The sequence below is a fragment of the Camelina sativa genome, chromosome 14, assembly GCF_030686135.1.
Source record: "Camelina sativa cultivar CO46 ecotype springtype chromosome 14, ASM3068613v1".
Taxonomy (NCBI): domain Eukaryota; kingdom Viridiplantae; phylum Streptophyta; class Magnoliopsida; order Brassicales; family Brassicaceae; genus Camelina; species Camelina sativa.
In genome coordinates this window covers 263,971-278,688 of record NC_141893.1, presented here as the reverse complement: position 1 = coordinate 278,688, position 14,718 = coordinate 263,971, and the positions used below count along the sequence as shown (strand labels likewise).

The 14,718-nt window shown below is 35.9% G+C and overlaps 2 protein-coding genes and 1 pseudogene across 2 annotated transcripts; all 3 read left to right on the top strand.

Annotated features, from left to right (window-relative positions):
- Positions 1-581: 581 nt before the first annotated feature.
- LOC104738638 (ferric reduction oxidase 2) lies at positions 582-4,561 on the top strand. The gene is made up of 8 exons (XM_010458804.3): positions 582-1,005; positions 1,246-1,345; positions 1,429-1,623; positions 1,753-1,987; positions 2,504-2,831; positions 2,953-3,196; positions 3,319-4,034; positions 4,146-4,561. The coding sequence occupies exons 1-8, from the start codon at positions 792-794 to the stop codon at positions 4,283-4,285; spliced, it is 2,172 nt and encodes a 723-aa protein (XP_010457106.2). The 5' UTR covers positions 582-791; the 3' UTR covers positions 4,286-4,561.
- Positions 4,562-5,656: 1,095 nt separating this feature from the next.
- On the top strand, positions 5,657-9,020 carry LOC104743100 (putative ferric reduction oxidase 1). The gene is made up of 8 exons (XM_087483116.1): positions 5,657-5,926; positions 6,008-6,110; positions 6,219-6,413; positions 6,748-6,982; positions 7,079-7,406; positions 7,499-7,751; positions 7,854-8,524; positions 8,602-9,020. Exons 1-8 carry the CDS (start codon positions 5,764-5,766, stop codon positions 8,739-8,741), a joined length of 2,088 nt encoding a protein of 695 aa, XP_087339242.1. The 5' UTR covers positions 5,657-5,763; the 3' UTR covers positions 8,742-9,020.
- A 1,308-nt stretch (positions 9,021-10,328) lies between these two features.
- On the top strand, positions 10,329-11,802 carry LOC109128617 (cytochrome P450 86A4 pseudogene; annotated as a pseudogene).
- The last annotated feature ends 2,916 nt before the right edge of the window (positions 11,803-14,718 follow it).

Sequence of the window (14,718 nt, the reverse complement as noted above, 5' to 3'; positions counted from 1 at the left end):
GAATATATAATTATCAAACAAGCTAGGAGCAACAAAAGGTAGCATGATCCTTGGCCACTTCCTTAAGTCAACAAATATTTTAATGATCCTACAGGCTCTATCTAAACTTTAAAATCCTACTTTCTCATATACTAAATTGTTTGACGTTATGAGTACACACACAAGAAGATCTAGACTGATCATGCATATATAAATTTTTGTAAAAGTATTAATCAGTACTATATATAGTTGAATATCTTATGACTTATGAGTATTTTTTTAAACACAAGGAATTAATTTAGGTGATAAAATAAAAATAGTTCGATCATGCATGTCTTTATAGTGCGCTAATGCAATTTTGTTACCGTTGCTCAATACAAATTTAAAGCTAATAGTTCGAATCCAACTAAAAAAAGTTTGGTTTGGCGATATTGTTACCATATTACGTACTGTCATTATTTTATATAAATATAATTAACGTACTTTGTACATATATATACCGTATATTCAAACATTGATATACGTTTCTAACCATATCGTATATTCGTTTTTTACGTCATCTCGCCAAGAAAAACAACAAATAGATTTAAAATAATGAAAGAAAACAAAAAACAAGATCCATGGGGAGGAGTCACATGCATGGAGCATGCAACTAGCTTACTTCATCCAATTCCCACTCAAAATTTTCTCTTTATATATACACTTACCCTACCACTCCTTCTCTCAAAACAAGCTAGCTCGATCCTTCTCACTAAAGCGATCGTATCTCTTAAGATCTTTTGATAGAGATAATCTGAGAGAGGAGAGAGAAGATGGAGATCAGCAAAAGCAATAATGGTGGTTCGAACCCATCTGCAGGAGAAGAGTTTAAGGATATGGTCAAGGGAGTGACTAAGTTCCTAATGATGGTGATTTTCCTTGGAATTATCTTGCTTTGGATCATGATGCCAACACTAACCTATCGAAACAAGTGGTTGCCTCTTATGCGTATTAAGTTTGGAACATCAACTTATTTTGGTTCCTCAGGTACGTAATTGTATGATCAATATTTTCCAATATTTAACTGAATCTCTTTTTTTTTTTTTTATGAACTTTAAATAAAATTTGATTCCCTAGCATAAAAAACACCTAGCTAGCTAATACATTTTTTTCAGTAAAAACTACTAATTATATATAAAAGATAAACGAAGCTCTCTTCGTCTATTTTTCCCGGCAAAAGGAAATGAATTTTCATATAACTTTTTTTTTCCTTGGTTTGTACGGCAGGGACGACACTTTTCATGTATATGTTTCCAATGATGGTCGTAGCTTGTTTGGGATGTGTCTATCTTCACTTTAAGAAACGAAAGTCATACCATATCGATAGGTAAACAATTAATCAGTTAACTTTGTGTATAAATTCCATCACTTTTCTTTTATTGCAACTTGTTTCTCTTAATCGAAATAAAGGGAGACGAAGGGAGGAGTGTGGAGTGCACTGAGAAAGCCAATGTTAGTGAAGGGACCATTAGGGATAGTCTCAGTGACTGAGATCACCTTCTTGGCGATGTTTGTGGCTCTTCTTCTTTGGAGCTTTATCATTTATTTGCGCAATAGCTTCGCCACTATCACTCCTCAATCACTCGCCGCACATGGCGAATCTTTGTAAGCAATTCTTTCTATATGTTCTTTGTAATTCAATAGTTTCAATAAATGAATGAAGAGAAGTATACAACTTGGTTAGTAAATGTTTGCAATAATAAATAGTTAAAATTTTGATGAATTATATCTAAGGTGGCAAGCGAAGCTGGAATCAGCGGCGCTAAGGTTGGGGCTGATCGGAAACATATGTTTAGCGTTCTTGTTCTTACCGGTGGCTCGTGGATCATCGTTGTTACCAGCCGTGGGATTAACCTCGGAGTCAAGCATCAAATACCATATTTGGCTCGGACATATGGTCATGGTCCTTTTCACGGTTCATGGTCTTTGTTACATCATTTACTGGGCCTCTATGCATGAAATCTCCCAGGTACTCTGTTTATTACTAAAATTTAATATAAAGCGGTAGGTTCATACTACTACGGTACTACTTATATATGGAACATATTAGATTTTGGCTAGGCCTAAATAAATTCCCACCAAAAAGTCAACGACTCAAAAAAAAAAGTGAATTAAGAATTGTCAACCTCACACTGAATGGAGCAGCTTCCATACGACGCAGTATTCCGGTCAAAATTTGGGTCTTCACATGGCATAAATGTGTAGATAACGCAATTAATTTTGCTGATCCAAAAACAGAATTTAATTGAATCACGCATTTTAAGGTGGTAATTATTTGGATAACTGGTCCTTGTTTTTTTTGTTTTTAATAAAGAAAGCATTTACTAACAATACTCCTTACTCCAGTAAATTAATGTGATAACTCAAATATATTTTCGATTTTTTTTTATAACTAAATGGAATCGAATTTTCCTCTTTTTTTTTTTTTAAGTCTAAAGCGGTATAGTAAAATATAATCTGACGTGGAATATATAACGAATGGCAGATGATCATGTGGGATACGAAAGATATCTCGAATTTAGCGGGAGAGATATCTCTGGTGGCTGGACTAATGATGTGGGTAACCACGTATCCGAACATAAGGAGGAGATTCTTCGAGGTCTTCTTCTATACTCACTATCTCTACATCGTCTTCATGCTCTTCTTCGTCCTCCACGTCGGCATAAGCTTCTCCTTCATCGCTCTCCCTGGTTTCTACATCTTCTTAGTCGATCGTTTCCTTAGGTTCCTTCAGTCACGTGAGAATGTCCGCTTGCTCTCTGCTCGGATTCTTCCTTCCGACACCATCGAGCTCACTTTCTCCAAAAACTCTAGTGAGTTCTTTCATTTAAATTTGTTCAATTCGATGAGTGTGATCACTAGATTAGTTTATCATCAACAAGAGTTTACCCTTTTTGGATGTTATCCAGTTGTAACTAATTTTTTATTATACAGAATTGGCTTATAGCCCGACGAGCATATTGTTTGTGAACATACCGAGCATTTCGAAACTGCAATGGCATCCATTTACTATAACTTCGAGTAGCCAACTCGAACCAGAGAAGCTAAGTGTTGTGATCAAGACCGAAGGCAAATGGTCAACTAAGCTTCACCAGAAGCTTTCTTCTTCTGATCAGATTGACCGACTTGCTGTTTCCGTGGAGGGTCCTTACGGCCCTGCTTCCACCAATTTCTTAAGGTGAGTTATATATTATTCACGTTCTCACATAACTTGATATTCCACTTTTAGGGTATTGGAAACTTGATTGACTTGCATTTCAAGTAACATTGATTTCATAAGTTTTCTTTTTGACATTCTAGGCATGAAGCTTTGGTTATGGTGTGCGGAGGAAGCGGGATAACTCCCTTTATCTCTATTATTCGTGATTTGATCGCCACAAGCCAAAAACAAACATGCAAAATCCCCAAAATAACTCTGATTTGTGCGTTTAAGAAGTCTTCAGAAATCTCCATGCTCGATCTTCTCTTGCCATTATCCGGTCTCGAGACTGAACTATCCTCCGACATAAACATCAAAATCGAAGCCTATATAACCCGAGAGAAAGAAGCAGGAACCGAAACAACAACTGGCAAAATCAAAACTCTCTGGTTCAAACCAAGTCTTTCAGATCAATCCATCTCATCAATCCTAGGACCAAACTCATGGCTTTGGCTAGGTGGGATTCTCTCATCTTCGTTCTTGATATTCATGATAATTATTGGTATCATCAATAGATATTACATTTACCCGATCGACCACAACACGAACAAGATCTATTCATTGACTTCAAAAACCATCATATATTTCGTGGTCATCTCCGTGTGCATCATGGCGACTTCTAGTGCAGCTATGTTGTGGAACAAGAAGAAGTACGGTAACGTTGAAAATAAACAGGTCCAGAACGTCGATGTTCCATCTCCAACATCTTCTCCTACCTCTTCGGGTTACAATTCCGTGAGAGAAATCGAAAGTACGCCACAGGAGTCGCTCGTGCAACGCACCAATCTTCATTTCGGAGAAAGACCTAATCTCAAGAGTAATATATACATAACCCTCTTTCACCTTCTCTACCTCTTTATTATACATATAACTACAAGTATTGTTATTCTAAACATGTTCTTTTGTTGGTTTTAATTTGTGTGAGCAGAACTTCTACTTGACGTGGAAGGTTCGAGTGTGGGAGTTTTTGTGTGTGGTCCGAAGAAGATGAGACAAAAGGTTGCGGAGATATGTTCCTCTGGTTTGACTGAGAATCTTCATTTTGAATCTATCAGTTTCAGCTGGTGATTGCGTATATAACTATGTTTTACCATGTGTTGTTGAATTTGCTTGAGTTGCAAATCAATAAGGTGGGCCTTGCGATTTGACCTATATTTAATTTGTGTGCTTGTTACCATTTTTCTGTTTTTTTTTTTTTTTTATCCCTTTCTAGGAATATAGTTAGTGTGCAAAAAGACCCCCTTAAAGTTTGGCAATATCCTTTTGTTTGTAATCCTTATGTAACGAAGCATATAGGTCTTGTAAATTGTAAATGTCGAAATATAATAAACTCGTTTTGGGTCATAAGATATGTATTTACCTATACATATTTGTGAGTTAACACTATTTTAAAACTGTGATTTTATCCTATTAAATTTCAGATTTTCTCATTTTAAATGTTTTATTTAAGATCAGTCTTACAAATAAAAAGTCACTTTTCTCGAAACTACTTGGGTTATACACACATACTTGTTAAAAACTTTAAAATAAATTAATATTTGGATATATGTGTAACTCACGCGTCAATGCTATCTGAATGCCTAATTATTGGTTAAAAGGATGAAGAAGAAGTTACGTGAACATAAGAAAAACAAACCGTTTCAATTGACATATCACTAATTAACATAATAAAAATAAAAAGCTAGTTTTAAAGAAAAAAGCTAATAAAAAAATTATTTTATCCAAAAAAAACATTAACTTACGTACTGAAAATTCATGGCTTAATATGTGAAACAAAATAACAAAACTGACTCCAACTAATTAATGTAAAATTCATGAATTTACGTGGGATTTTCCGGATATTCAAAACTCACTACGAAGAATAAAATCATTGACTAAAAAGAAAATAGGAAATATATCTCTACGAATATATATTATTTAGATTACCTTTCGTGACTAAAGGACACGTGAAGATTTGTGTCTCAACACACATCGGCGAAGCAAAGACAGACTCCGGAAGACCTGAACCATAAAGCTCAACGATCTGCTTTCCATTATTTGATAAATACAAGCCCCTAATTATAGAATGGCGTTGACATTAGAAACATGACACACGCTACTTGAGCTCTTCCACGAGTTCAACTTTCTTTCTTTTTTTAATCGATTTTCATATTTTTTGAACATCTACAAACGAGTAGCCTATTTTTTTTTTTTTCAACATTTGGGGTTCTTCCTAATTCGTTTTACCAGAACACTTTTTCTTCTATTATTTTTTAAAATAATAAATCACTTCAAAAGTTACTTAAATGTCATTTTTTATACAAAAGTAATAATATATATTCAAAAGTAATAATATATATTTATATGCTTAATTATTGGATTTTCATTACTGCATTTGTTATAAAATAATAATTAGCATTGGTCTAAATTAATAACACAGACATGTAATTAACAAAAAAACATACTATATATATGGACTCTGTAAAATTCATTGCAATCTCTATTTTGCTTTGTTTTTTCTTCTTATTTCTTGGAATCTCATCTCTTGTGCCATACGATTAGGAGAAATGAATAAAAAAGTGATTGAGAAGGTGATTAAACTCTTAACGGTGGTGATTTTAATGGGAACTACGTTTATTTGGATTATGATGCCAACTTCGACCTATAAGAAAATCTTGTTACTCTCCATTCGTGCCAAGCTCGGTAAATCGATTTACTATGGGAAACCAGGTAAGCCACTCGATATATAATCTTTTTTTATATATACGAATATATGATCAATTACATATGATGAATTCTTTCTTTTATTAGGAGTGAACCTTTTGCTTTACATGTTCCCCATGATTCTACTGGCTTTTCTGGGATGTATCTACCTTCACTTGAAGAAACAAACGACGGTTAACCAATTAAATACGTAATCAAACGCCTTAAGCTAGCTACCAACTGATTGCTCTATGATTAATAGCTTTTAAAATTTTAATTAATTTTAGATTCTTTCTTTTTCGTAAATGTTAAAGCGGAGCGGAGAGAAGAGAGACAAGTTTGGTGTATTGAGAAGACCAATGTTAGTGAAGGGACCATTAGGAATAGTGACAGTGACTGAGGTTATGTTTTTGACAATGTTCATGGCTCATATTCTTTGGAGCTTAACCAATTACATTTACAACACCTTTGTCACTATCACTTCTGAATCAGCAGCACTTGACGAAGAGATCCTGTAAGTTTTATTTATAGATGAATTTTTGTGCATGAACATAAATATTTTTTTGTATATAGCAAAAATATTCATATATAATGATCATATTTGCAGGGCATTTTTTTTATATATGATGAGAATATATAAATCAACTTTTCTGTTTTCACTAAACTACATTATATAGTTGTGCGTCTTAAAATAAGAAGTGACGTATAGTTTTCTCAATCACTCAAAACAATTTGACCTTTTTATAATTTTTTTTTTGTAAAATAACATTGACATGTACTATTAGTTAAGCTATTATATTTGACTTGGCCTTTTGTATTTAATTTGGTTTTGTGGCAAAACTGAAAAGATGGCAAGCGAGACTGGAGTTAATAGCAGTACGGGTAGGTATAGTAGGGGACATATGCTTGGCGTTCTTGTTCTATCCAGTGGCTCGTGGCTCATCGTTGCTGGCTGCAGTGGGGATTACGTCCGAGTCAAGCATCAAGTACCACATATGGCTGGGACACTTGACCATGATCATATTCACCAGCCACGGTCTCTGTTACTTAATCTATTGGATATCCAGAAATCAAATCTCCAAGGTTAGTTAGTATCTTTTTTGGTACGTTATTCATCATTGATATTGTTCTATTATATATGTTACATTAATTAATGCCCTTAAACGTTCGTGGAAATAGATGTTGGAGTGGGACCGGACCGGTGTCTCGAATTTAGCCGGAGCGATATCTCTGGTTGCTGGACTTATGATGTGGGTAACCACGTATCCAAAGATAAGGAGGAGATTCTTCGAAGTCTTCTTCTATACTCATTATCTCTACATCGTTTTCATGCTCTTCTACGTCTTCCACGTCGGCATCTCTCATGCACTGATCCCTTTTCCCGGTTTCTACATCTTCATCGTCGATCGTTTTTTGAGATCTCTCCAGTCGCGTAACAATGTCAAGCTAGTCTCTGCTCGTGTTCTTCCCTGTGACGTCGTTGAGCTCAATTTCTCCAAAAACCCTAGTGAGTTTAACTACTGATCATGATTCCTCTGTTTTTTCCCTTCTTCAATCGATCATAATTCAGTAAATTATATGCTAAAATTGATTGAACAGTGTTGATGTATAGCCCAACAAGTACAATGTTCGTGAACATACCGAGTATTTCGAAGCTTCAGTGGCATCCATTTACGATAACTTCTAGTAGCAAACTCGAACCAGAGACGTTAAGTGTTATGATCAAGAGCCAAGGAAAATGGTCCACTAAGCTTTACGAGATGCTTTCTTCATCATCTTCTTCTGATCAGATAGACCGACTCGCTGTTTCAGTCGAGGGACCCTACGGCCCTAATTCCACTGATTTCCTAAGGTAATTCACTTTAATCCAAAACAGACAAGTTCAACATTCAGTTTCTTACGTCACAAGTAACTTTTAATGCTCTGTCTTTTGTCTTTGCATGTTCGAGAACAGACATGAATCTCTGGTGATGGTGAGTGGAGGCAGTGGCATTACACCGTTTATCTCCATAATCCGCGACCTATTCTACATGAGTTTAACGCACAGATGTAAAACCCCCAAAATGACCCTCATCTGCGCGTTCAAAAACTCTTCAGAGCTCTCCGTGCTCGACCTTATTCTACCAACCACTGGTCTCACCACCGACATCACCTCGTTTGTGGACATCCAGATTAAAGCCTTCGTCACCCGTGAGGAGGAAATATCAGCAAGAGAATCAACTCATCACAATAGGAATACAATCAAAACCCTACGCTTCAAACCAAACGTATCAGACAAACCCATCTCACCAATCCTCGGGCAAAACTCTTGGCTCTGTCTTGCCACCATCTTCTCTTCTTCATTCATAATCTTTATTGTCATCATCGCAATTATCACGAGATATCACATCGACCAAGCCTCGGAAAAGTACACTTCGGCTCATAAGTCGCTCATTTACCTTCTTACAATCTCCATTAGCGTGGTGGCTACTTGTACGGCTGCTATGTTGTGGAGCAAAAAAAGGTCTTATACGAAAAATGACCAATACGTCGGCGATTTCTCTCTGTTGATTATGGAGAGCTCACCGCAGCAATTGCTGTCGCAATCCACCGACATTCATTATGGACAGAGGCCTAATCTTAACAGTAAGTCTATTTCAGATCATACTGCTGTAAATGATTATTTGTCTGTGAGTTCTAACTCTGTTTATTGTGTGAAATAGAGCTTCTAGTTGGTTTAAAGGGTTTGAACGTGGGAGTTCTTGTGTGTGGTCCAAAGAAGATGAGGCAAGAGGTAGCAAAGATATGTTCTTTGGGTTCCGCTGAGAATCTTCAGTTTGAATCTATTAGTTTTAGCTTGTGAATTTTTAAATTCAGATGTCGCTAACAATTAGAAGGCCACAAGCTAAAAAAAAAAAAAAACCTAATTTATACCCAAAAACAAAAATAATTAGTCTTTTTGCAAGATCCGAGAATCGAACCCGCCACAAAGCACTCCTCCACCCAACCCTTAAACCAGTAGAACTATAAGATATTTTTGACAAATGCAGGGCTGAGAAACAAATAACTAGAGGCGAACCGCAAGCACATGCTTTGTGCATTTTTTGTAATTTGATACATCATAAAAATCATATATGAAAGTCATCCCTTAATAACCAGCATATAGATATTTATCTTCTATTTTTTTGGTGAGCCGATCTTATCTTCTATGACGAGAATAACAAGAATTAATGATTTTCTCTGTCGTAAGTGAATGATTAACCTGATTAATATGATTAATCATATACTTATGAAATTAAGATTTTCATATTGTAAACCATATCTCATGTACACTAGCAGCAAATAACAACTACAAATTTGTGCAATTCTAAAAAATATAATTTATTTCATTTTTGAAAAAAATTATCAAAAAACTAAAAGTTGGCATCTCTTTGCATGGTGGATTTGGCGGCAGTCTCATAGCTGGAATTAGTGCCAACAAGCAAAGAATATAGAGCATAAATTGCAATTAGTTTGGACTCTGAAATTGCAGATGCAAAGCCTGAGTAAAAGCATGCTGACATTTTTTTTGCTGCTAGAACTAATTGCAGATGCAATACCTGGTTATGATTAATATGATTAATATGCAAGGCCTGAATAGAAGCATGCTGACATAGAAGATAAGATTGGTTCAGGCCTTGCATCTGTAAAAGCTTTGTTCCGATATCTCTCACCTACCTACAAATTATAGGTGTAAAAACAAGTTTTTGAACTAAACAAAAAACGAATTTAACCAAATCAAAATCGTACGGATAGATTTGATAGATAAAAGTTAAAACCTTGAGTATTAATCCAAATAAACCAAATCCACTTCAACTAAATTTAACCAGACCGAAATAAATTTCCAAAATAAATCAATATTCTTTAACCAAGTAAACCAAAAAAGACAAGCACCACTTGTAGGTATTTAAAAAAAAAAAAAAAAAAACTTGTAGGCTTATAGCTGTACCTAGAAATTAGAACGTTAAACCTATCTCACTAGCAAACTGAACATGCATGTGTTTTAAGTGTTAAACTTTATCCCCTAACTTCTAAATTTAATAACAGACGACTTTTGTTTTACATCTTCGTCTTCCCCACCATTTTTTTTGGTGCCCTATGTTCTCAACTAATCTCTTTTAATTCACCACACAGCTTCATCAAACATAGTGAAGCTTTTTTTTTTTTTTTTTTGTCGGCCAACGTTTTTATTAAAAAGCCCAAAGACAGATACAGAAGGGTCTAGCCCATTAGAAGATTACAACAAAAGTAAACAAACAGACTAAATTAAATTACAAGATAATGATAATAAGCATTATTGATTTAGTGATATACACGTGGATGAAACATGAAGTGAAGACGTGTTCTTCTCCTATCCACGCTTTATGACCTTGAGTGCGGCTGTCAATTTGCTGGACACCGCCAAACTCCGATGAGCCTCCATCTATCAGCTATCGGCGATGAAATCCTCTTCCCTTCTGCCGATCTCAAATCCAAAATTAAAGCATCAAAATCTACCGGTTCCAAAGTTTGAAACAGCTTCAAAATTTCTCTAAAGAACACCAATTCCATGGAAGCTCCATCACCGACTACATCCAGATATTGATGTAGTACTTGTCTTTGCTCCTAAGATATGAGCAACATGAAAGTGACGAAGATGTTACTATTCTTGATCAGTTTGGGAAATCGGAGAAAATTTAGAAGAAAATCGTAACAGCGTATTGCCTATGGTTCAAGAGGATCTCACGGGCCGGCCCAACTGTATTGGATGGTTAAAGCTAAAATTTTTTTTTTGCCCATTAACAAACATTTAATAAAAAATATTAACAAAATCAGGCATATCATGACTTAAACTCGGATCACTTAAATAGAAACGGTGTACATAAAACCACTGTACCACTGCAACATCCATGATATGATGCCCCGTATATTGGTAATAAATATTGGCGCCTAAAGCCCTTGTTTTACAAGTTTTAGGTCAGGACCAGCACTGTCACGGTGACTTAAGGGTCCCCGTATCTGGCCCCTATTGGGTAGTCTTCCTAGTCTCATAGAGCAACGTGACAGAATGCATGACTGGATCACCGAGAACCTCTGTGCGTGCGGCGGCACTTATCAGACTTGTATCTTCGTCGTGCCTTTCTTGGCTAGGAAGCAAGGTCTCGTGACCGTCACTTGTGACTTTAAGAATCTCGTACACATGCTCATTGCTCAAGACCCAGTTCGATAACTACCCTAAAGGTCCTACATGGTAATCCGTCTTCCATGATCTTCTCAGTCAAGGCATTTTCAGCTCCGACGGTGACACCTGGTACCAAACCGCTCGGTTTAATATTATAACAGAATTGACTCAAATGCATTGGCTAACCCTTGTCCGGTTTACTAATACTTACAAGGACGTTGCGGCAAGCCAAGCCATGGGTAGGTGGGTAAACCGAGGAATTAAGCTCCGGTTCTGTCCAATCCTTGAAACGGCTCAAGCCAAATCAGAACCAGTTGATCTCCAAGACTTAATACTACGGCTCACATTCGACAACATTTGCGGATTGGCGTTTGGTAAGGACACACACACGAACCTGTGCACCGGGGCTCCCCGAGAACGACTTTGCCTCGGCATTCGACCGTGCCGCTCCAACGGTTTAGCATACCCGAGTTCATGCGGAAGCTGAAGAAATGGCTAGGGCTTGGATTAGAAGTCAGCGTGAGCCGAAGCTTTGGAGCTGTTATAAATACACGTAAGCAGGAACTGATGAGTCAGCAAGAGAGTGGAACCCACCAGAGACACGACGATCTCCTCTCCCGTTTCATGATGAAGAAAACAGGACACATTTCTTCAACACGTGCCGCTTAACTTTATCCTAATTGGACGTGACACGTCATCAGTTGCGCTGAGCTGGTTCTTCTGACTTATCACTACGCATAAAAAAAAAACACTAATTCATACCCAAAAACAAAAATTTTAAGTCTTCTGATCGGATAGACCGACTCGCTGTTTTAGTCGAGGGACCCTACGGCCCTAATTCCACTGATTTCCTAAGGTAATTCACTTTAATCCAAAACAGACAAAAGTTCAACATTCAGTTTCTTACGTCACAAGTAACTTTTAATGCTCTGTTTTTTTCTTTGCATGTTCGAGAACAGACATGAATCTCTTGTGATGGTGAGTGGAGGCAGTGGCACATTGCACCGTTTATCTCCATAATCCGCGACCTAATCTACATGAGTTCAACGCACAAATGTAAAACCCCCAAAATGACCCTCATCTGCGCGTTCAAAAACTCCTCAGAGCTCTCCATGCTCGACCTTATTCTACCAACCACTGGTCTCACCACCGACATCACCTCGTTTGTAGACATCCAGATCAAAGCCTTCGTCACCCGAGAGAAGGAAATATCAGCGAGAGAATCAATTCATCATAATAGGAATACTATCAAAACCCTACGCTCAAACCAAACGTATCAGACAAACCCATCTCACCAACCCTCGGGCCAAACTCTTGGCTCTATCTTGCCTTTATCCTCTCTTCTTCGTTCATAATCTTTATTGTCATCATCGCAATCATCACGAAATATCACTTCAATCGAAGCTCGGAAAAGTACACTTCGACTCATAAGTCGCTCATTTACCTTCTTACAATCTCCATTAGCGTGGTGGCTACTTGTACGGCTGCTAGGTTGTGGAGCAAAAAAAGGTATTATACGAAAAATGACCATTACGTCAAAGATTTCTCTCTGTTGATTATGGAGAGCTCGCCGCAGCAATTGCTATCGCAATCTAACTCTGTTTATTGTGTGAAACAGAGCTCCTAGTTGGTTTAAAGGGTTCGAGCGTGGGAGTTCTTGTGTGTGGTCCGAAGAAGATGAGGCAAGAGGTAGCAAAGATATGTTCTTTGGGTTCGGCTGAGAATCTTCAGTTTGAATCTATTAGTTTTAGCTTGTGAATTTTTAAATTCAGATGTCGCTAACAATTAGAAGGCCACTAGCCAAAACCAAAAAAAAGACCTAATTTAACCCAAAAATAAAAATATTTAGCCTTTTTGCAAGTTCTGAGAATCGAACCCGCCACCTAGAACCATAAGAGATTTTTGACAAAAACGGGGCTGAGAACAAATAAGTATAAGCGAACCGCAAGCACATGCTTTGTGCATTGTTTATAATTTGATACATCATAAAAATCATATATATATATATATATATGAAAGTCATCCCTTAATAACTAGCATGTAGATCTTATATTCTATTTTTTTGGTGAGCCAATCTTATCTTCTATGACAAGAATAACAAGAATTAATGATTTTCACTGTCGTAAGTGAATGATTAACATGATTAATATGGTAATCATATACTTATGAAATTAAGATTTTCATATTGAAAACCATATCTTATGTACACTAGCAACTAACAACTTCAAATTTGTGAAATTCTAAAAATTATAATTCATTTTATTTTTGAAAAAACTTATCAAAAAACTGAATGATCAAACATGATTAATCATATACTTATGAAATTAAGATTTTCATATTGAAAACCATATCTCATGTACACTAGCAAATAACAACTACAAATTTGTGAAATTCTAAAAATTATAATTCATTTCATTTTTGAAAAAAACTTATCAAAAAAATGAATGATTAACATGATTAATCATATACTTATGAAATCAAGATTTGTATATTGAAAACCATATCTCATGTACACTAGCAAATAACAACTACAAATTTGTGCAATTCCAAAAAATTTAATTCATTTCATTTTTGAAAAAACTTATCAAAAAACTGAAGGGATTATAACAATGGTAATCACACTAACCTCTTGTTGTTGTCATGTTGTTAGGAAAATTGGAAAAATCTTTTCCCTTTCATAGTCGTCGATGCTTCAATGGTGTCCGGTGTTGCTCCTAATGTCAAAGAAGTTACAGAATCTGTGAACAAAAGTAATCACACACAACGTTATTATATATGTTTTTATTTATACAAATCTATATTTAACTGACATATCAATGCGGAGATCCAAGGTCTTTGTCCTTTTCTTGGCGTGAAGGAGTTGGTATTCACTCGGAGCTGCTATCGTCTAAAGAAGAATGGAGCATGGACAGTGGTTGATGCAACAAATCCTGTCTGTTCCGTCGATAACCCTTGCCAGCGGCAGCTTCCTTACATCCGGAGCTGCCTTGTGGTTCCCTCTCCCAACGATGTAGCTAAACTCTCAAACGTAATATGAATTGACATGTTCCAATTTACATTTTTGAAAAAACTTATCAAAAACCTAAATAATTAACATGATTAATCATATACTTATATATGAAATTAATATTTTCAATTTTTCATATTGAAAACCATATCTTATGTACACTAGCAAATAACAACTACAATTTTGTGCAATTCTAAAAATATAATTCATTTCCTTTTTGAAAAAACTTATCAAAATAACTAAATGATTAACATGATTAATCATATACTTATGAAATTAAGATTTTCAATTTTTCATATTGAAAACCATATCTTATGTACACTAGCAAATAACAACTACAAATTTGTACAATTCTAAAAATATAATTCATTTCCTTTTTGAAAAAACTTATCAAAAAACTGAAATACATTAGAAAAAAAATAGAGAATGAAAGATCTTAGGCTTGAAAAACACAACATTATTGTGGTTCTTATTTAAACCACATTATTAATAACATCAAATCGTCAACTGTTAATCCAAAGGAGGTTTTCACTTCAAATTGGTCAAGTCCATTTATTACACCCCTCAATGCCACCTCTTTTGTTGGATATAGCATCCACTCGCTCGATAACAGCTCCTCCTCTCTCACAGTCA

Bases quoted from the DNA above. Each gene is read 5' to 3' on its own strand.
- LOC104743100 (XM_087483116.1), top strand. From the start codon at position 5,764: ATGAATAAAAAAGTGATTGAGAAGGTGATTAAACTCTTAACGGTGGTG. The intron at 6,983-7,078 runs GTTAGTTAGTAT...TCGTGGAAATAG, and splicing joins CCAGAAATCAAATCTCCAAG to ATGTTGGAGTGGGACCGGAC. The intron at 7,752-7,853 runs GTAATTCACTTT...GTTCGAGAACAG, and splicing joins AATTCCACTGATTTCCTAAG to ACATGAATCTCTGGTGATGG.
- LOC104738638 (XM_010458804.3), top strand. From the start codon at position 792: ATGGAGATCAGCAAAAGCAATAATGGTGGTTCGAACCCATCTGCAGGA. The intron at 3,197-3,318 runs GTGAGTTATATA...TTGACATTCTAG, and splicing joins GCTTCCACCAATTTCTTAAG to GCATGAAGCTTTGGTTATGG. The intron at 4,035-4,145 runs GTAATATATACA...TTGTGTGAGCAG, and splicing joins AGAAAGACCTAATCTCAAGA to AACTTCTACTTGACGTGGAA.